The sequence below is a fragment of the Populus nigra genome, chromosome 3 (genome assembly GCF_951802175.1).
Source record: "Populus nigra chromosome 3, ddPopNigr1.1, whole genome shotgun sequence".
Classification (NCBI taxonomy): Eukaryota; Viridiplantae; Streptophyta; class Magnoliopsida; order Malpighiales; family Salicaceae; genus Populus; species Populus nigra.
Genome location: NC_084854.1, coordinates 18117016 through 18140143, shown reverse-complemented (window position 1 = coordinate 18140143; position 23128 = coordinate 18117016). Strand labels below are relative to the sequence as shown.

At 34.4% G+C, this 23128-nt stretch overlaps 2 protein-coding genes across 3 annotated transcripts; both read right to left on the bottom strand.

Moving 5' to 3' along the window:
* Nucleotides 1-2232: 2232 nt before the first annotated feature.
* Nucleotides 2233-8895, bottom strand: LOC133689360 (probable galacturonosyltransferase 7). Of its 2 annotated transcripts, XR_009841299.1 has the most exons (10): nucleotides 8254-8895; nucleotides 8014-8054; nucleotides 7795-7863; nucleotides 6841-6898; nucleotides 6666-6715; nucleotides 6270-6568; nucleotides 4275-4632; nucleotides 3643-4188; nucleotides 2488-3224; nucleotides 2233-2329 (listed from the first exon to the last, which is right to left on the bottom strand). XR_009841299.1 is itself a non-coding variant. In XM_062109194.1 (9 exons), the coding sequence occupies exons 1-9, from the start codon at nucleotides 8396-8398 to the stop codon at nucleotides 2946-2948; spliced, it is 1845 nt and encodes a 614-aa protein (XP_061965178.1). In that variant the 5' UTR covers nucleotides 8399-8895; the 3' UTR covers nucleotides 2233-2945. The 2 variants fall into 2 exon arrangements, 1 of the variants encoding a protein (XP_061965178.1); XM_062109194.1 differs by having other exon boundaries at nucleotides 2233-3224.
* An 8025-nt stretch (nucleotides 8896-16920) lies between these two features.
* Nucleotides 16921-22752, bottom strand: LOC133688699 (leucine-rich repeat receptor protein kinase HPCA1-like). The gene is made up of 19 exons (XM_062108274.1): nucleotides 22198-22752; nucleotides 21824-21947; nucleotides 21657-21728; nucleotides 21379-21453; nucleotides 21203-21274; nucleotides 20955-21116; nucleotides 20753-20827; nucleotides 20586-20657; nucleotides 20420-20491; nucleotides 20263-20331; nucleotides 20111-20185; nucleotides 19959-20030; nucleotides 19738-19872; nucleotides 19167-19636; nucleotides 18922-19074; nucleotides 18473-18612; nucleotides 18177-18396; nucleotides 17777-18012; nucleotides 16921-17679 (listed from the first exon to the last, which is right to left on the bottom strand). The coding sequence occupies exons 1-19, from the start codon at nucleotides 22292-22294 to the stop codon at nucleotides 17149-17151; spliced, it is 2922 nt and encodes a 973-aa protein (XP_061964258.1). The 5' UTR covers nucleotides 22295-22752; the 3' UTR covers nucleotides 16921-17148.
* Nucleotides 22753-23128: the final 376 nt, after the last annotated feature.

Sequence of the window (23128 nt, the reverse complement as noted above, 5' to 3'; positions counted from 1 at the left end):
CACTCTGTGGAGGGTCTCTCTCAATTTGTACCTGCCTAGGCCTCCGAAACCCTTTTGAACTTCGTAGAAGGTAAAACGATAAAAAAAAGAAAGAAAGAAGTAAAATGGCTTAATATGGGACTGAAGGATCTGGTGAAATTCAATTGGATCAAGGTTTCCTTTGCATCTAATCTTAGATATGGTATTGGGAAAATATAGTCTTGAAAATTATTGGATTAGGACCACCGGATTAACTTAGGCAAATGTGGAGTTTTCTTAATTAATTAATTGTTAGAGCAGCAGCACTCACACGCGAGTACTGAGTAACAAAATGGCAATGAGACATTTATGAAGTTTGGTAGGAAGGTTTTTCTTCCACTTTGTGTCCGTTCATATTTCAATTTTCAATGGAAAGATAATATAAACTCAACCCCCAAAGAGTCTTAATTTTTAACTACTAAGCATAGCAAGTGAGATATTCTTTAAACGTTTTCCCGATAATTAATGTTACATTGCTCTATCTTACAACAAAGCATGTGTGTTTAGTTTAAAACCCTACAACCCAGAGTTTTTTTCCTGTTCGCGTTATATATTTTAATTTTAAAGCATTTTTACGTGTCGTTTTAGATTGTACTATATATATATATAAAAAATTCAAAATACTAAATCAACATGTATAATTTCAATTTAAATTCAAAAATAAATTAACTTGAAATTATATAATTTAAATTTCAAATACAATGTCAAGTATTTAAACATAGTTTTAAAATTTAAACATTCATATTTAGTAACTACTAAATCGTTGACTCACGCAATGTTATAGATCAGATCAATTTTTTTTTAATTTAAAAAAAAAACATCCAAGCATAACTATTGTTTTAAACCGTGTAGGAATTGATCTAATATGATCCGATTGACTCAACAAGTCTGAAGACAACCTAGATAACTGAAAAAAATATAGTTTGACTGAAAACAAATTCAAGATGACATCATTTTTTAAAATATTGAGACGACAATATATTGCATCGACCCGGGTTAACCTTTCATATTCACAACTCGAGTCATGATATCATGATAACCCCAGATAAATCAAATCAAAATAAATTATGAAGCTCAATTCTCAATAAATCAATTGTTGAATGATGAAATTGAAAAGAAATTAATCTAAAAAATAACACAATAAAACGATCTAAGTTTATACATGTTAATTGACAAAACCCATAATTAAGTCACGAGAAGATAACTTTATAGAAAACAAGCTAAAGTAAATGACAAAACCTAATTCATAATCAACCAAAACACAATAGCTTCCTTAACATGCTAAAACATAAAATGCACAACTTTTCCACTGCAAAAGTCTTAATTGTTTTTAATTTGAAATTTGATCCTTTGTATTTTTTAAGTTTGAAATTGATCCTTTTATATTAATAAAATCAATTTTTATTTTGTAAAATTAAACAAAATCACATATTGAAATTTTTGCTTGACATTGCATTGAATAAAAAAAGTCTAAACCTTTTCCTAGTCCATGCAGTTTAATCTCTCATTTTAGCAAGAACAAAAGAGTTGCATATTTATCTATTGTTCAAACTTAGTTCCCATAGCTTTATATCAATAAATTTTCATTTAATTTTGCCACATCGAGTATCAATCTAGCAATGGATTTTTTTTTTTTTGACGCCGTAAAATCCCCTAACCTAGGCAGCTAAAACACACTGGTAAGCTTAATCCCAAATAAACAATGCATCAAAGGAACAAATAGAAGAAAAGACATCAAGTGACCAAAATAAAAAATCCCAAAGGGCCAAAAAAAAGAAGAAAGAAAACACCATGAAACATTATTACAATCCAGTGTTCTCTCCCTACCTCTACAGTGAATTTCCCACACCCATCAGGTTTTTTTTTTTTTTTTTTGTAATGTAATTTATAAGTGTAATTGTAATGTACCCATAGCCGTTGCATCTTAAACAGGCATCTATCTTCCTTGTGCATATACCTGTTCTTCTCACTTGCAACTGTCTTATTCAGTCTCCAACTACTGGCATTCACAACTTTGTGCATCGACTTTTGGCATGGAAACGCATACTTTCTAGCATACCAGTCAATCACATCACAAGATAAAGAAGAATTTACGTAGGAGCCAGTTTATAGCCAATCTGTCATCCTCCAATTTCTGGGTTTTGGGAACATCCCTATGAAGCGGATATATATATTACTATACCATGCTCACTCTGCCTCGGGAATTTAAGAAAGTTTATGTCAGCACAGTAACAAGAATGCTTGATATCTGAAATATTTGTTGCCGACACTAAGCAATGTCCAATTACATGCCAGGTCCTCAACTGACAAGCTACAGTTTCGGCAATGCCAATTCAGTTAATACATGAAGAGAAATATCGATACAAAAAATCAAAAAAAAAAAAAATCATCCCTCTAATTTTCTCATCACAATTAATTAATCGCACTTCTAAATCAAGCAACAAACAACTTGAGAAAAGAACCACTTACTTTGATGGGCACAGGACAACCTGCTTTCTCAACCACCGTTTACAAAACAAATGGCTATTCCAATCTTCTTGAAATTAGCATACATCTGGGCCCTTTTCGTGTACAGTAATATTGCCATGCATTTGACTCCCACGTACAACTTAACAAATAAGAAGCAGAGCAGTTCTTCCTGCCATTCACTACAATGTCCAATAAATTGCATTTCATATTCCAAATTGTCCATTCCTGGCAACTAGAGCTGCCCCCAAGGTGTCCACTCCCTTCTGCTTGCTAGAAACTTGAAAAAATATTCGTCCATTTATTTACCAAAAAAACAGAAGGCTATAATTTGTTGCAACCCAATATCTTTCTGGAATTTAAGCTCAGAAAAATTACGAGCATCAATTAACAAACATCTGGAAATTCATGCTTCATGAATGTTCTCCACAAACTACGACTGTGATTAGACCACTGGCTTATTATGGATTCACATTGCACTCACCCAAGAATAGATCATCTCGGTTGAGAAACCTCTTCCAGTACTGTTTATACTTGGGAATTCCTAGCTCAAGCCATGGTTTCATTTGTCCATTAAAGTGCAACACTGCAGCCTTCTTAATGGCTTGGACATCAATCCCATAGTCATGACCCAGTCCAGACAAAGCCCATACACCATCAAGAGGATATACTAGGTCTTGAAAGGTAAGCAAGCTTGTGCTCAATGCAACGGCTTCAGCAGATCCTGTTCCCTTGCTTACCTGGTTTTCCATGTTTGCAACGTAGGAAAACAAATGAGATGTAAACGGTCAAATCTCATTATAATAACTAAACTATTCGATAAAAATACAGAAATCATACTGGTCAACAAAAATCCTTTTGCCAAGGTTGTTAAAGCACTGTGGTGTGATGCATAGGATTAAGGTTTCATATTTCACTGTACAGGTAATTTCCTTGGATACGATTAGCAATCACAGAAATCATACTAGTCAACCAAATCCTTTTGCCAAAGTTGCTATAGCTCTATGGTGGATGCATTGGGTCAAAGGAGGGTTGGTTTACCATCTCATATGATACTATGCAGCTAGTTTCCTCATATATGATTAGAACTGCTAAACAACAAAATACTCACAAAAGTAATTTCTCATAAAACATATTAGGCAGCGTTAAATCACTCACCTCTTGTCCCAGCTTCCAATAAGTTTTAGTAAGATCTAGCTCTCTCCACCTAACCAGATCAATAACATTTAATCCGGACATCCATGCACACGAGTTTTCATCAAAACTGCCTTTTCCCAGAAAATTTCTTAGCTGACCCAACTGCACTGAACATAACTGTAAAGCACCATTTACTTTCCCTCCCATGTCGATGTTCCATAGGTCAGACAAGTCCCGCTGGACTACAACATCATCATCCAGAACTACAACTCTCTTCAACTTCTCAAATATACTAGGAATGAGATAGTGAGTATGAGAAAAAACAGATACATATTCTGTTCTTAAATGAGTGGCTGGTGGATTATTAACAGTATGGAAAGACACACGATACTCCAAAGGCAGAGACATGCTTTTCAGAGCCTCCTTATCATGATATTTCAGGGTAACATTTTCAACATTCAAAACTTGGACAGCAGCTTCCTTGTAAGTATTTCTTAGGAACCATAGTTTCATTGCAAAATAATTCATTCCATCTGTCAGAACATGAAAAACCAGATTCCCACTTTCCTGAAGCATGAAGGTCAACAATTAGATAACTGGAATTCAATTTTAAAAAAAATTAAGGAGTACATGGGAGAATACTTGCAACGTACTCTTGCATGCACAGCAGTGGAGTTGATTACAACTGAAGCAGCAAGTACATTTGTGGAGAATATAACATAGTGTTGCAATGATGGATTTGAATATCTTTCAGACAGAGGGAGCTCCTTATCATGTACAGAAGATTTAAAATATTCCACGAGCAGTCTCATAGAGAGGCAGTGGAGACCCTTTGGCATGGTCTGCACTGCAAGTTGATAAAGGAAAGCACTCTGCTTCATGTGAAAGTTAGTTTCTTCCTCGGTTAGATCAAGTATCTGTCTCAATTTCTTGTCAACGTTATTACAATCCACAGGGAATGTTTTAGCTTTGGCTATCACATTTTCCATCTTCTGTAAGTTCTTCTGAATTCTGATGAAACAGGTAAATTAGTGTGCTTGAGCAGGATGTAAATTTGTTAAGCAGTATCTGTTACACTAGCAAAGATAAATTAAGAATGAGTGACGGTCCACATCAAAGGAGAAAGCAAGCAACAATGAGGTCATATAGCAACATGTGTGAGAACACCGGCACCTTCCTGGAACAACAATCTCAACAGATCTTTATCAACTTCTGCTTCAGCATTTATAGTATTGTTTGACATATAGTGTTTTGTAGACCCTACGTTTCTTGCCTTTTTATCTCCTCTCTATGTCAGAGCTGCTAAAAAAGTGGAGCAGGACAAGCAGAAACTCATTGTTTGGGTTAGGTTGTGCAGTTTGGAGATTTTGGGACTTGGAAATTGAACACAGGTTTGATTATGCAGAATAAAGGGGAAAAAAGGAGGAAAACTACTACTCTCACACCAGTAGGTTCAAGGAACCACTCCTTAAATGAAAACCTAAGCATCAAATAGTAAGGATCATGGAATCATCGATCCTCAAATGAAAGTTCCATCACACTCTCAATAAGCATAAATCAATAGGCTACACCTTTTTTTACAAGTCTCTGTGCTAGATTTGAAAGAATACAAGCATGTTTATAAGCTTGAAATATTCCTATTCCTGAAGGACTAGGATATAAGACATAAAATTCCAATTTTAACCAGGTGAGAAATGACAGGTAGTGAGACTTTATATTTCCTACACATAGCTATCACTGATTTTTCAAAAAACTTTACTGCTATCACAAACTTGCCTTGCTTAAATATTCACATACTGTCACAGTTAAATCCATAGGCTGCATCAAGATGTAAGAACTAAAACCCAAAAAATGAAAGAAAAGAGGATAAATGTGCCATGGGATGGAAGCTTTTTGGGTACTGCTATGGATTACATCTGGCATTGACCACAGCATGATGCTACAGGACAAACTTGAACCCAATGGCAACCGAGCCCCCCAAAAGCAAATGGCTAAAGCTTTTCAAGGAGGAATGATAACCATTGGTGAGAATGGACACAAAGCCTTAAGCATCCATATTTAGGACAAGGAACACCAGCAGCTCAACATGTGCACAAGCAGTAAGAACCCCCAGTGCTTGTCCCAGTCTCAAGACATTAACTCCATGCACATGTTCATGACATCCCAAATGCTTACCGCTGGCGCTACAATTTTATTATAGACAATCAGGAAGCCAGTAATGCTAAAGAGTAGAACCATAAGTATGATATGTACTTTGCTAGTGAAGGAAAAACATGTTAAAGAGGAGTCAAGAGCAGATAGGAACACAGACATAAATTTCTATGAGCCAAGAAAATGTGGAAAACACTAATTTTGCATAAAACAGGCATAGTCTGATGTCCAGGAAGAACAAAGAATAATGATCTGATACTTCTAATACCAGGAGGAGACAAGCAGCAATGGAAGAGTCAACAAACATCCTTTGTTGTATGGATCGAGACATTTAGCTTCACATAATAAGCTTCATTCCACTAGATGATGTTTATTATGTACTTAAAATGGAAATAATGATGGATAAAAAATGGTAAGAATGGATATCTTTACTTCCTCACATCATTGAATTCACGCTAATGGAAGATAAAAGTCATATGAAACTTAAAGTGACTTACTGTGGTGGAAGATCAGCATCTGTTGAGCTTTCACTAAGAATACGCTCCAGTTCTTGAATATTTTGTCTCATTTCATTAGTTAACTTCTCTTGAGATAGAAGCTTTGCAATAGTAGGATAATATGCTCTAGCCACAAAAAGCTGGTCCTTCAATTTATTCACCATAAAATCCTTCATACTTTCTCTATGCTCGTCACACCAATGGCAATAGCCTCCAAATCTGAGCTCACATTTTTCACTTTCCTCAAACGCACTTCTTTTGTGCTTGGTGATTTCATCTGTACCAGTAGTTACAGCATTCTGCCACAGCATATTAAAAAAAAAACTCCAGAGGCTTTAAAAGCATTACAAAATGAATAACTTTTTCAGGAAAACACTCTGATGTGTGCATACGTACATTTCTCCTGAGAGGTGGTTGAGGTACAGCTGGGGATACCGCAGGAGCACCTGTTAGTCATTGGAAAGGAGAATAAGCCTTTTTTTTAACATTAAGTCATATAATAGGGCATCAACAATTATAAAAGAAACTTTTAGAGAAAAGAGATCAACAAGATCTTCGTGTCATTGACTACCATGAATAGAACCTGAACTTGTGGTCTTATTTTCTGCTCCACTTGTAAAGTTTATAACCTGGGATAAAATACAAAATAAAAGAAAAACTGTGGATTAAAAACAGATTTAGATACCTGTAGTTAAGCTAAAAAAGTTAATAAGTTTAAATCAGATCATATGTTTATCAAATTTTCATAGGCTGATTCCACTAACAAAACAAAATTCCAGGTTTGAAAATTTTATCCCACTACGAAACATTTGCTAATCAATCTCTAGTCTGCTCACTTTGATCCTTAATCCAACTCCCAAATAAATCTGTACAAGACTAGCATCTATTCTGCTACTCAAAGTTTGCCTATATCATGACATAGGGCACAAAATACACGCATCCATTTTTAGCTTCCACCACTGTTTTCCAAAAGATTATCTAAACAGTCTCTCGAACTCTTCTACACTATATCCCTACTAAAAACATTTTCTTCTCATCCAAGCTACTGTGGTAGAACTGCAGACCTCTTGATTTAACAAAACTGAAATATCAACTTTTTTAGTGCCATTGAACTTGAATAAGGGGAACAAACGTGAAATAGGTAACAAAATGCATCAAGCTTACACTAATATGAATAATGAGATATTCTAGGAGGACAAGCATAACAGAGAACAGGAACCGATCTGAAAGCTAAAAGAAATGTAGGAAATCAGACAGATTGAAAGGCACACAAACTACTCACTATGGAAACAGAATTATGTCCTCTACATAAATATTACTAGATAATCTATAAAAATGCAATGAGAGGTTAAACCACCTAAAGTTGAATCCATTACATGTTTAGAAGCCAACCCGAACAACTACCAGTCTCAATTAAGTTCCACAAGTAGAGTGCAAAGCAGTTTTCAAGTAGACCAAGGCTGGTCATAAATCGGAGCATGGTTCCAAAGTTTAGCAAGGAAAAAAAAAATCTAAAGGACATTACTTGATGAATATTAGAAAGAGTTGGCGCAAAATTCTCAATAAGTTGCTTCACGTGGTTTGACTGATCTGTCTACAGTAACAGACAAATAAAAATAAAATCAGTCCGTCAAATGAAAACAATATTCAAACAAATATGGGGGAAAATAAAAGGTAATATCAATGAGAACCCTAATAATTAAATTAAACTAAAAGAGTAAGTTTGAATAGAAGAAATACATACATACGAAGCAGAAGAAGAAGTTTGTGGATCAGAGGGGTGTCCTGCGGAGGAAGACAAAATGACATGATGGAACAATTGATTTGATTTAACGGGAAATAGAAAGAGATCTGGTTGCCGTGTGTTTAGTAAAAAGTAAAGTGCGTATGTATTATGGATCAGTTCGATTCGAAATTAAAATTAAATAAAAAAAAAATCTGGATCTGAGGGAGAAAGAGAGATGTTGATATTGAAAAGAGTTACCGGTGGAGTGAAAGCCGTTGTGGTAAAGGCCAAGCAAGAAGACGAGAGGAACGAGCATTGAAAGCAGCACCAGGAACAGCACGCCTATCACCAGACACCTCCATCGCCTTTTCCCTTGATTGTGATTATTATGATAGCCTTTCATCTCCTCCTTCCTTCCTCCCTCCCTCCTCTCCGTCCGAGGAGATTCTCTTCTGTCCTTTCTTCCTGTCACCTCTCCTATCTAGTCTAGTCTAATCTAATTGCTGCTGCTGCCGCTGTGTAATGTCAGTCAGTAGGATTCAAATTTCAGGGCTTTTCCTTCCATCGCAATCAACAAATCATTCACATTATTAAAAACTTCATCAAGCCATTATTATTATCGTTGTCCACCGCATCTCCTCTTCAACCTCTTCTTCCTCCTCCTTTTGTTTCCAAATACAGAAACAAACTAAAACTCCACAATGCGAAGGATCTCTTCTGGATACAGCACAGAGAGAGAGAGAGTGAGAGAGTGAGAACACACACGCAGTTGGAAATTTGCACGTGACACAGTTTCTCAAACTAACCTCTTTTTTTCTTCTTCTTTTCTTTTCCTCTACCTATTTAGTATCTACTGCTACTACTTTCGTCCTCGTACGCATCGTTTTACCTTCCTTTCCTCCCTCCTTTATTATTGCTAGTTCCCCCTTTTATTTGTTTTGTCAAGTCATTATAATAAAGGCTTTTTCTAAGGCCCAGACACTCGCGCTTGGCATGGTCTTTTTTTTTTCTTTGTCTGTTTTTTTTTATTATTATTTTTTAATTTTTTTAATTTTATTTTTAAAAAAATTTTTAATTTTTTTTTTATTTTGTCTTTCAATATTAGGTTTGAATTGAGCTCTTATTTTTTTAATTTTATCTTTTAATATTTGATTGATTTTCATAATTAATTTTGGTTTATTTTATGTAAAACTATCATAGTTTCAAACAAACATCTTAACATTCGATATGTACTTAATTTTTATGTGTATATTTTTTTATATTTTATAATTAAACAAAAATAGTTTTTTTTTAATAAGTTATGAAACTTAGAGGAGTCCATAATCTGGATTGTGAGTTAGGTTAAGCCAAAAGACCCGGGTTGATCTAATATATTGTTGTCTCACTATTTATATAAAAAAGATATCATCTTGAAATTTCTTTTAAAGCCAAACCATATTTTTTTACTTATCATCTGAGTTGTTTTTAGACTTGCTAAGTCGATCAAGTTATGTCGGAGCAACTCCCATATGGTTTAATTTTAAACCTGAGCTATGATCAAACCTGATGGAGTCCATGACTCGAGTCGTGGATTTGATGGGTTAACCCACGATGTTCAAGTTGATCCAATGTTTCATTGTCTTAATATTAAAAAAAATATCATCTTAAATCTTTTTTTTTAAATTAAACCATGCTTTTTACTTGTTATTCGGGTTGTCGTTGGACCTGTCAAGTCTACTAAGTTATGTCAAGGGAACTCCCACATGGTTTAGTTTTAAACTTCAGAAGCCGAGTTGAGAGGTTTCAAAGTTGAATCAGTGTGCCAAACTTAAAAACATTGTTAAATAGTTTCTTACAACCTGAATATTTTTTTTATGTTTAAAAGAATTTTGATTCGACTTGTAGCGTTATGCGAGCATGTAAACTAGTGTGAGTGTGTGTATGTAATAAGGAATTGATTATGTATGTCAATTCAATTTACAAAAATAATATGATAATTTCATGACTTTTGACACTTTTATTTATTTTATTTCATGTAAGTTTTTTTTTTTAAAAAAATATATTATGTGGTGAAATGATGAGCAAAGAAGAAAAGAGGACCAAATATCAAATAATATAATGAAAGATCACATAAATAAAGAAAATAAATAAGGGTTATCTTTCATTCAATAGAGATTCAAGCTAAACTAGAAAAAATATAGGAAGAGGGTTGCAAGAGTAAGAAAAGCTTTTATCATAAAATTTTCATATTAGAGATCCTCGTTCAAAAAGGAAAGAATATAAAAATTTATGTATTTTTTACTTTTTTAAATTTGTCCCTGACACTATAAAATAGGGTATCAAGTACACAAAAGAAAGACACACTATAAATACCAAAGATAAGTTAGACATATTTAATAAAATAAATAATATAATGAAAGATCATATAAATAAAAAAAAATAATAAATAAGGATCATCTTTCATAAAATAAAAGGTAAAGCAAAACCTTAAAAAATGTTGGAAGAGATTTTGCACTTGTAGGAAGGGGAGAAAAAATAATTTGTGAATAAACATTTTCCAAATTAGAGATCCTTATTTGAGAATGAAAGAATATAAAAATTTAGCTATATTTTATTTTTCCAATTTAATAGGAACCTAACACTATAAATTAAGGTCCAGGGTGCACAAAAGAAAATATGTTAGAAATACCCAAGATATTCTAAAAAGGAAAAGGGACAAAGGAAAAACAAATAAGAAAAATAAAACAAACTCTTTCCTAAAAATATCCTTCATAATTTCTTTCTTTTTTTTTTAAAAAAAAAAGAAATATCAAAACAAACTCACTCTAAATAGAACCAGTCACCACCATTTCCTTATTTTCCCATCAATCTCTGACAACAACACAGAAACTCCACAGACCTCTCTCCACTTTCATAACTACCCCTTTCCATGATTAGGAGCACCATCCAACCCATCATAGCAACAACCTATCTTCCATGTCAACCATCACCACCGATAGGAATTATTCACACTATAACCACTACAACCATAAAAAACCATCATAATACTTTTTTCTCTTTACTTGAAACAAATAATGGTAGACAACGACAATAGCATAATCCATAAAGAGAATGAAGAAAATAATCCAAAACTTGGCATTGATCTCCCACCTCGAGTAGTGATGGGCTACACCACTTGTGTAAGTAAGATGAGGAAGAGGAGGCGCATTTGGTCCATTAACTCACATGTTTTTTCCCTTCACCGAAACATGTTATTGTTCTCCACAATCCATGTCATACATCAACGTGTGGTAATTACATGTCTCCATTGTTCTAGTCAGTTTCCAGTAACTTTTAGTCGACTCCAGCAAATCATGAATGTTATTTTTGAATCCCAAATGAATTATTATTTTGTAAATAACTTTTAATGCATTATTAATTTGTAAATGTATTGTGATGAATACTTTAAGTGTTAGGGTTGGCATTATTGTATGGTGACCTGAAGGGTATGATGTCTATGGAGATTTATTTTTCAAGGTGTGATGAGGTTGGAATCAATACCCCACAATAACATTGGGAGGACGGGTAACAACAAGATTATCTAAGGTGTAATTCTTTGACCTCGATGTGGAATTTTTATGTGTGGATAGTTATGTTTGTTGATTGAAAAACTTGTGCTTTTATGTTATGAAATAAACTAAATGATTGTTTTCATATATAAAATAATGAAAAATATATGGTTGCCTTCCTTAGTGTAGGTACATATTGATTGTTTTCTTTACCAAAGGATCAATTTGAGGATAGTATGATCCTTAAATAGGTCGAGTCTTCTGTATGTTGAAACTTAGTTATTTTCATATAAAAATATTTTTTTTCATTTTTCTTTATCAAATAACCAATTTGAGGATAATATGATCTTTAACTGTTTATATCATTTAGATCTTGAGACTTTGTTATTTTCATATAAAAATAAAAAAATTATTTTCCTTTTTTCCCCTAAAAATCAACTTGGGGATGTATGATTTGTTAGGTTTTCTGGAATGCATATACACGGTGGAAATGATCAATTTTAAATTTTTCAAGAATCTCAAATATCTTGTTAAACAGATTTAGAGTTTTTTAGGGTTTATACAAAGATTACCTGAAAATCAAATATTCTTTTCAGCTTTGAATAACTACTTCAAGATTAAGTTGTTGCAAATCACAAGACATTTAAGTATATGGTCTCTAATGGTAATACACATGAATTACTAGTGAGAAATATCCTAAACCATTTTAGGAGAGAGAGATTGTTATACCTTAGAGTGTTAACTCTTTTCTTTTGTGTTTTAAATGTTTTTTGTATGATACTTTACTCATAGAAAATAAAAAGGCATAACTTTATATTTACAAAGAAACCTAAAAAACCATATACATGAAAAAAAATATCAATTTGCTCCTTAAATAATATCACATATATTATTTTAGGCTAATTTTAGAAATTTATTCAATTAAGTCCTTAGTTGATTGTTTTTAGGTCTAGAATTGCAATCTCCCATATTAATTACATTATAGTCCTCAATTTATAAAACTTATTTATAATCAAGTCACATTTGATTAATCATCATATTTTAATTTATGATCAATGGTTCTTATGTGTGCGACTTATTAGGTTTCCTAATAAGTTGGTCCAAATATAAATCACAATCCTAAATAAAATAAGATTACATAAATTAAAAAATTTAATTTATTATCAATTCAACAATCAATTGATTTATATTTGAAAATCAAGTATAATGTCTAAGAATCTGTCATGATCCCCAAAATATTAGAAAAGTCATACGTGATTTGGATTAACCTTTTAGTGACCAATTTCTCAGTATAATTATTATCTTTTCATCATAAATGTTCTAATTTAGATATTATAGCATGGAGTATGTTTGTTTTGTTAAATTATTTTATTCGTTAATACTATAGTTATTGATTATTGGAATAAGATTTGAAACTTTTTTCAAATCTCATTCCACCTTAGGCAAAGATTTCACAATCAATATTATTTGATAACAGATAAAACATTTTTAGTATTTCATAGGATGATGAACCCTTCTTTTATTACTTAAATACATTTATATAGTTTATGTTATACTCAATATTTACTTGTTTGTTATCCTTGATTAGGATAATTATAGACATAAATAATCTCTCCATATGAAATTCTTTTACGGGTCAGTTCAGTGTACATGTCATCTAACAAGCATTTATTTATTAGTTTCAAGTATCTTTCATATATCAATTTATAAGAGCAACAATAAACCCTTAGATAGAATTCACACGAATAGTAAGAAATATAATTTAGTAAATGCATATAATGCATATTTACTTTATGGGTGAAGATGATAGATTGGAACATTTGAAATAAAATGTTAATGTGTTAAATTAAAAAAAAACAATATGTTGGAAGTGTTGTAGGAAAAAGGAAAAATATTGGAGTAAGATTCAATGAGAGTCGTAATGACTAAGTGTAAATTTAGAATAAATAGATGATGGAATCTGAAAAAGATTTAAATCAGAAACAAGATACTTAAATTCAAGAAAACTCTAAATAAAAAAGACAAGGATAAAATTGAATGAGAAAAAGAGATGGTGTAGCATTAAATTACTAGAAAGAAAGAGTTTTAGGGTGGGAATGGAAATAAAGAAAATATTGGAGTTAATGTGTATATAAAGACAATACATGAGGCCAATGTGCAAATAAAAAAAATATAAAGGGTTTAATATGTAAATTAATGATAGATGTCATATAAATAGGAGACTTGGCCAAAGGAAGCCAAGTTCTATCTGGCTGAAATTGAGGGAGATAGAGAGAGAAGGATTTATGCAATATTCTCATAATTTTTTTGTTAAACAGTTTAAAAAACAAAAGATTTAAGGGAGTTCTGGGAGATCAAGAACTCAAAGTCAAGGGATTGAAGAGAATATAAGTTTGAAATTAAGGGTTTTTAGAGGAAGTGAAGGGAGAAATGAAAAAGTGAACTTAGGTTATTCTTGTATTTTTCTCTTAATCCATCATCCATCAAGGGTAAGAAATTATCTAAGTTGATTAGATTGAATGAAAATGTGATATGAGATGTGTTGAATGTGTTAGTTTATGTGAAAATGAGATTTTGAACTGTAATTGTTTCCTTTGATGTTTTTATGGTGGAATGATGTTGTTTATTATGAGTAGTAATTGAATAACAATTTGATTGAGAGAGTTTTGACTATAGAAGGAAGATTTGCTTAAGTTGAATTATGTAAGATTAATGTTAAATGGTATTAAAAGGAGTATTGACATGATGTGGTTGCCTTGATTGATGAGGAAATACTTGGAAACATTTAGTTACTTGTTAAATTTTACAAGCTAAAAATAAGACAGTTTTATCACCTTAACTTCCAGCTAAACATTAAATCTGAAAATGATAAAATTTGATATACATATCTTCAAGAAAGTTGTAGATATAGTTGTTAGCTTTCAAATCCAACTGGTTTTTCATTAATCGGAGCTATGAAACTTCAGATATGGGTTAAAAACTACAGAGAGGTCTAATTAGGACCCTATTGGATAGACCACATGTTATTGTCAAGGATGATTTTCGATGTATAGAATGTATAGATGGAATAAATGGGTTCATAACTCTACATAAAAGTTGTATCTTTATGTCTTAGCTTTATAACGAAACAAATCATGCTTAAAATTGAACTCTACAACTCTGATTATGATTGAAACATTGAACAGTGTTTTGAGGGGCTTAAGCTGAAAGCGATGAAAATAATTAATTTCCAATCTTCATTTGGAAGTGCTATTGATTTCGAGTTTGGAACAATGGAAATTATGAAAAATGAAACAAAAGTGTTCATGTGTGAAATTTTAAGGAATTGTCCTGGTTAGTAAGTTAAAAATTCAGAGTGAATAAAAGTTGGAGTGGAGTTTGCGACTTTAATAGAATTGTCGATGATATTTGTATATTTATTGCTACAAGAAATGCTACATTTGCGAGACAACAACAGGGTGTCATGTCCAGAGGTCAGACACCAGGTAGGTGATCATTATCCTACTCGTATTTAAATAAGTTTTGTTTTTTTTTCTTGATTGTCAATATTTTGTTAGATCAATATATATACTATATATTGGAAGAATAACATAAAGAAGGAAAATGCAAAATAAAGAAAGGTAAAAGGATATAAATGTACCAGATTTATTGACATCCGTGAGGTGATGAGTGGATTTATTGGCATCCGCGAAAGGATGACCGAATTGATTGGTATCTGTTAAAAGATGACCGGATTTGTTAGCAAACAAATGAGTTCATTAGATTTATTGGCATCCACGAGAGGATGACCATATTATTGATGGATGATGAAATATCCAATATGAGTCAAAATGTTATATAAAGTATAATATCGTTGGTAACCATGTTAGGCTACGTTTGGGAACGCGGCTGCGGCTCCAAACAATTTGAAATGATTCCCAAAAAAATTAAATAAAAATAAATAAATTATGAAATTTAATTTTTAATCACCATAATATTAAAAAATAAAATAAATAAATAAAATTTAAAAAAAATGATATTTTTTTTTTAAAAAAGAAAAAGTGAACACTGTGGATTATATATAACGGATGTGAATGAACAATAGTGTTCCCACACTTTAGCTTTTATGTTAACTGTTAATTAAGATAATCAATCTGAGATCTGCCGAACAAAAATAGGGTTAAAATCCAGGTGATATCACTTTATTAGCTTCAAGTTCTTGGAGTTTCTGTTCAAGAACAAGAAAAAAAAACAACAACTGATTATTGTGTCAAATTCAAATCTGACATATTTGATTACTGTGGAAAAAAAATTATTTCTCTTAAAAATCCAATTCTGTTTTTTGTTTTTAATGGATTTTCAATATTTAAATCTAACTATTATACAATTCAAGATTCAAAATGAAGGTAAAAAAGGAAGCAGGTAAAGATTCAGAATTTGAGCAGAAGCTTTCCCCTCTTCCAGCACATGATCTGCCTTTCCCCTTCCTTCCATTCCCATTTAGAATTTCACAAAAAAAAAAACAAAAAAAGCATATGGGAGGGAGGATTTTTCTTTTCTTTCCCTCTCTGATTTGATATAAATAAATCTCGGTTCCTAATCCCAATAGCCTTCCCTTCTTCCATCACTTGTCTCATGTAATTAAGAACCAGAAATGAATTGTGTGACTTATTCCATCCCCGTTCCGGGTTCGACTTTCTATGTGCACGCCTGTCACTCCCGCGGTGCCTTACCTGCTCCTGGGCTTGCAAGATGTCTAGTGGGCCGTGGGAAATAGTCGTGGTACGCGCAAGCTGGTCCGGACACCCCACGTAAATCAAATAAAAAAAAAAGAACCAGAAATGAATTCAAGTAGAAACAACAAAGGAAGAAATCCTCGCTCAACTTGGGTTTATTAAAACTAACCTCCGTAAATCAATTTAAGGTTTTGTGGTTTTGAAAAACATTAAAATAACTGATTTATAACCAGCAATTTAATTGAAATCACATCACAACACAAATAAAGGAAAAATTAATTGATTAAGGTATTGTTTTAATACTATGGTAACTATTGTTTTTTAAGATGTTTTTTATTTAAAAATATATTTTAAATGAAAACAATTCAAATTTTATAAATAAATGGTGCTAAAATTATGTTTTGATTCTGTGTTTGTGGAAAGGAGAGAGGAAATAGCATCATCAATATAAATTTTGAAAAGGCAATTGTAATTTATGAAATTAATGAGAGAAAGTGCAAATTTTGAGAAGCTCGTTAATTTTCCCGGATATTAATTATTTGCTAAATGGTGATATTATTAATTAATTGACAAGTATACTTTTCTTAAGCAGATATCCTCGGGAAAAAAACCCTCACCTGCACAAATAATTATTCTGTGTCTGAGCTAAATTCATGGAGCCGAAGGAAAAGAGAAACTAGAAATTAAAGAAAAGAAGGCAAGCAATCCCTTCTTCTTCTTCTACAGACCTTTCATATATATGATTGAAAAGAAAGGCTTATAAGGTCAAAATGTGTAAACTGCACACTTCTACTACTACAATAAAATAAAGGCATTTTGTTTTCATTTTGGATTGAACACGGTATAAATCAATATTGCTGTAGTTAACCTGAAAAGGGAAGGAAAAAATAGAAAAAAGAGTTGAACATTTGCTACGGTGATTCAGCTTTTCCTGAGAGGGTGGAGCCACCACTGTGATCAAAGGCATCGTGATTGACATTGTCAACGCTGTTAACATCCTTATTCTTAGCTATGTCATTGTAAGGATGTCTAAGAGGACCAACTCTTGAAGCTCCAAAGTCTGTAGCAGAAGAAGATGCTGATGTAGTTGAGTTCGTGTTCATCCCATCATTTTTCAGTATCATTTCTATTTCCTTCACCACCTCACTCATTGGTGGACGTTCTGCTGCTGACTCTTCAACACACTGCATTGCCAATTCCAAAAACCTCCGAAATCCTACAAGATTCCCCATGTTTCTAATGCCTGGATCCATTATTTCTTTCAATCCATGGTGCTCTTCATCATCCCTGTCCATTGTCATTCTTACTTCCCGGACAATGTACTTCCCTTTCTCTATAGGCTGCTTTGCTATTATCAGTTCAAGCATGACCACCCCAAAACTGTACACATCGCTCTTCTCCGTTAATTGTTGTGTCATGTAATATTCTGGATCCAGATAGCCCTGCATGAAAATGATTAGCGCCAAATTTGTCCATTAAGACAGATACGACAATATTCTCATCCTTTGAATTTACTGAAGGAAAAGTAATTATACTGACCAGGGTGCCTTTAACCTGAGTTGAAACATGTCCTTTTGAGATGTCTGATACCAGCTTTGACAGGCCAAAATCAGCAACCTTTGCAGTTAAGTTTTCATCCAACAGAATGTTGGTGGTCTTGACGTCTCTGTGGATTATAGGAGGGTCCGCAAGCTCGTGCAAGTAAGTTAATCCTCTAGCCGAGCCAAGAGCAATGCGAAGTCTCCTTTTCCAGTCAAGATAAATGCCAGACTTTCCTACAATTTAACAATGTGCATACTGATTCAGACGAAAATTTCTTGGGGGGCCGTTGAAATGCCCGCGGGTGGCCGAAAAAATTTAAACAGAAACTTACTCAATGTCCTGGCAATATTATTCTCAATGCTTACTTGCATGACTATAGTAGTAGAAGTGAGCATACCTGACAAGCTTTCCCGCAATGTTCCATTAGGCATGTATTCATAGACTAGCATCTGTTCTCCTTGTTCAAAACAGAAACCCACAAGACCAACAAGGTTCTTGTGATGGACCCGTGATAGCAACTCAATTTCAGTCTTGAACTCGTGCCCTCCCTGCATTGATCCCTTCTGAGCTCTTTTGATTGCCACAACTTGGCCATCAGAAAGCATTCCTCTATACACCTGGAGACAATGTATACGAGATGACCAAGGAACAATTTTCTGGTAAATATATCCTGACAAAATCTTGAATATATACCTTTCCATAGCCTCCAGAACCTATCTCATTACTTTGCGAAAAGTTGCAAGTGCACTTTTTAAGTTCGTCATAAGAGAACCATCTTGCTCCCTTCAACTGAGGTGCCCCGCCACTATCATTGCCGCTCGGAGCCCAAGAAGCTGGAAAATACACAAATGTTTTATTGCACAAGCCAAAAGTTCTTTGATGCTGTATTGAGAGGGTGTTTGTGAGTTTAGTATATAATGGTTGTGTTTTAAAGTATTTTTTACTTGGAAATATATTAAAATAATATATTTTTATTTTTTAAATATTATTTTTAATATTAGCAAATCAAAACAATAAAAAAAACATAAAAAATTATTTTAAATAAAAAAAATTAAATTTTCATAAAACATTGTTTGAAACGGAATTCCAAACAGTGCACTTGATTGGTACCAAGAATATTAAAGATGTTATGTGTTGATTACCAAATGGTTTACTTAATCCAATAGCTTTTTCTGCACGTTTCTTCTGACGAATTGCATATATCCCTACTCCAACAAGGCTCATAACCAGTAAGCCACAGCCAATTCCTATGCCACCAACCACACCAGTGCTCAAAGACTTTCCTCTGGAACCATCTGAAACATGTTTTCTTTTTCTAGTCAATTGACCATTCCAAGGATGGTAGGACAGAAACTAGATGCATGAATAAAGATGCGACTTAAGTTACCTGGAAAAGGGTAATTCGATGCAATAAAATAGTAGGGCCCAAAATATTTGGGAGGCTTGTACGTTTGGTTGCTCAAGGCAAATCCAATCCTCTGAATTTCAGACCTATTAAAAAAATTTCCAGTGGGTGGAAATAGCGCGACCTGCACCTGAAGGTAGTCGTCAACGTTAAAAAAAGGGTTCTGAAGAAAAACTGAACCAGGAGTTAGGCCCAGCTGGTCCCAAAGTGACATCTCTAGTGAGTGAAACGTATTATCATTGGACAATTCCCGGAAGGAGGGTCCTCTGAAGTACAGAGTCCCTTCATATGGATAAGCACATTCACAACTCTGAGGGCTGAGCTTCTGTTCAATGGGACACAGTTTACTTCCACAATTTGCAAGGCTAGTGGAATAAGGCTTTGTAGACTGTTGCTGGAGTTGACAGTAACTGGTATTTGTGAGAGCAATGCACACTGGGTTTCCTACAAGTCTGAGTTCATAATAATGAAAATTGAGATTGATGGCGATCGAGTGGTTGAAAGAATCACATTTCTCCACGTAAATAAATGCAAGTTCTAGAAATTTGCTCACATTAATCTGTTTGTGTAATCAGCCGTCAGTGTTACGGAGGAAATCTGGTTGTTCTGCAGATCAACAAGTTGGAGTTGTGGACTGATGCTGACACTCATGTTGAAGGAGCCATTGAATGCATTATTCCTCAACAACCTTCCAAAATTTGAAGAAACGAATGATCAATTTGCACTTTCTAAAATTGTTTTTGGGAGCTCAAATGGCATTTGGTCAAGACTTACACTTGCTGTATCTGAGGAAAACTGAAGACTTCTGATGGAAAAGTCCCTTGAAGAGATCCTTGCTCTATAACTCTGCAGCATGGATTTTCGAAATGAGACTACAAATCTATAACGTTTCCAGATAGTACATTTCTGATGTGCCGGATACATACAAGGTGGTGAGAGATGGTAAGGTTAAGAACCAATCAGGAGCTTCTGAAGATTCGAAAGAATTGTTGCTAAGATCCCTGCAAAAATAAATTATGGATACGCATTCATTAGCATGAAAAAAGGACAAGTTAAAAGAGCAGAAAAGGGAACTTACACATAATTGAGGGCGTCCATTCTAGTTAAATTTGGAAAAGGGCCTCTCAGCTTATTGTGTGCTAAATTCCTGAAAGAAACATGTTAGGGAGGAAAGGTTGTTATGCTTAACGGAGTGAAACACGGCCATGTTAAACTGTGAGAGTAAAAGTACCCACAATTCGTTGAGGCTCGTGAGGTTGTTCAAATTATCTGGGACCTCCCCATCTAAAGAATTTCTGTCAAGTCGACTGAAGCAAACAAAATGAGTCAGAGTCCCAATTGAGCTCGCAGAGAGGATTATTATTTATAAGAGGAAGATAAAACTGGGGCGGTTTTACTCACAGAACCTCAAGACTCTGAACTTGGCATATTGTGGAGGGAATATCTCCTTCAAGTTGGTTCCCATCGAACAATCTGTCATTGAGGAATCACAAGCAATTAGAAGGGCACAACTGGGGGTAAAAGAACATAATTAGAGAAACAAAAGCATTGTCTGGCTACCAACTTACACGTGTATCAGCATCATATCAGAGTTGAAAAGTTCAGGTGGAAGGGAACCTGAAAGCTGGTTTTTATTGAAATGGCTGCAAATTCAGAAGAGTAACTATTAAATGTGCTATATTTATTTATTTAATTGAATTTCTAGACACGGTCAAAATACAATTCTTACTCATCTTTCGCATGAGAGGTGTTTACAAAAAAATTACTCACAAGTGCTTAGCATTTAGTAGCAGGTCCAAGCCTGGGATGGTGCCTTTCGAGATTGGGATGGTTCCTGTCAATTGATTGTCTGCAAGGTCCAGCCAGTAGAGTTTGGAGAGTTTACCCAGGGAAGGTGGGATTCCGCCAGAGAACTTGTTTGAGTTGAGAGCCCTGTGAAAGTGTTGAATAAAGGGAAGATATAGTACCCCTGCTGATTCGTATGTTTTCATAATTGTTACTAGTTTAACCAGTCTTACAAGAAGGATAGCTTGGCGAGATTGCCCAGCTCATCTGGAATACTACCGCTGAAGCCACAACCAGCAAGGATTCTGAAAAGGTGCAGGAAAGACGCGTAAAATACACTTTCTTTGATATTCATGGAAGAATTATATAAGCCGGCCGGCCAAGTAGAAAAGTGGGTATTTCATCTTACAGGATGCTCAAGTTTAGCAGGTCTCCTAACCGTGGAGAGAGGGGTCCTGTGAGGTTTGAGTTAAATGACAGGTCCCTGCAATAAAATAGCCTTCATGCTTGAATATTTAAGCTTTAAGATATATAGATTGTTACATGCATCGGACAGTTTTGTGGAAATGTGTATGTTTCAATTAGAAACATGCTTGGTTATAAATAATCTTGCTAAGGTAGAACGCTGTTTTGAATTTCTTGTAATATATAAACTAGTTCCTGTTAGATAGATATCAGGAAACTCACAAGGATCTCAATTCGGCCAGTCCTCCAATATCACCACTTAGCTTCCCTACGAGGCTCATGGTTGATAACCCCCTGAAATGTATAGAATACGTAGTGATGATCAGAGAAGATGAGAGACGATTAATAATAATAAATTACTGATCATGTGGAGGAAATTCAGTACTGACAATGCAGTGATCCTTGAATTGGAGCATGTGACTCCTTCCCAGGGTGCTCCACATGGATCATCAGACTGGTCCCAGCTAGGTGGTGTATTTTGCCATTGACTCTTGAGTGATTTGAGTGCTGCCGCTGCACCACCGCACAAAAACCATTGTTAAAATCATCAACTAGTGGCTCTAGGTGTGGCAGCATGCAGTAGGAAATGTGATAAATCCAATAGAGCAATCCTGGCTAGCTAGCTACAACTTGTGAAAACTGTCAGAAAAATATCTATCACAATCATAATAATATAACTGATTCATGGAAGAAAATATATGAATGGAGTGAATAGGAGAAGAAGATGGAGGAAGGAAGGCAGGAAAGCGGTTGGGCTAATCACCATCACGAGGGTCTGTGTCGGAGAGAAGGAGATGAATTCCTGAAGTAAAGAAAGAAAGGAAGAAGAGTAACCGGGCAGTGGCTCCGCCCAGTCCCATTGCCGCTGCAGTACTGAATTAATGCCAGGCTACCTCCACCATAAACTAGGTACAAAAACAGGTCTAAGATTGTTGCCGGCCTGGCCTCATTTGCCGAGGAACAAGGAATGAATGTGGACGTTGCTGCTCTGTCATATCAACAAGAGAGAAAAAAAATAAAAAGTCCTCTCCAATGTGCTTTCTTTTAATTGATTTTGTCTTGTCTTAGAAGCCACTCTATGCCCTAACCATTCCCACTATAACATATGCTTGTTAGCAGATTTAATTAGCCATAATGATATCGCCATCATCTCCTTCGTCTTCATCTCCACAGCGTCTCTTCTGCATGTCTCTTTCATAATCATTATTAAAAACAGATTTAATTCGGACGTCTTGCTGTTTCCTCCACCACCCTTCCATCAACTTATTATCTTGCCACTGAGGAGATTTGCATCAGCATCTTTCAGAACGGCCCAATGGTCGATAGTCTCTTACTTCCATTCTTTCTTATTATTATTGCTCCCAACCACACCATGATATGTTTTACAATCATCGTCGTCCATCTCGTCAAGTCTATGCCATGATTTTATTTTTATCAAAAAACACCTTTTTATTTTTGACAGCTGGGCATTAGGGGGTCACTGGTCCGGACATTATTACGGACTCCAAAATCTAGGAAACAGGCCACGTAAGACAGATCAACGGCTGATCCATCAACTAAGCGGCATTTTGATCCCCTTGCTGTCTCAAAGTGGAAGCCATTCCCCGTCCATCATCCATGCTCCCTGCCTCGTTGAAAAAAACAAAGGTCCGACATCCCATATCAATGCTTTGTTTCCACCGCGTGCGTCCATT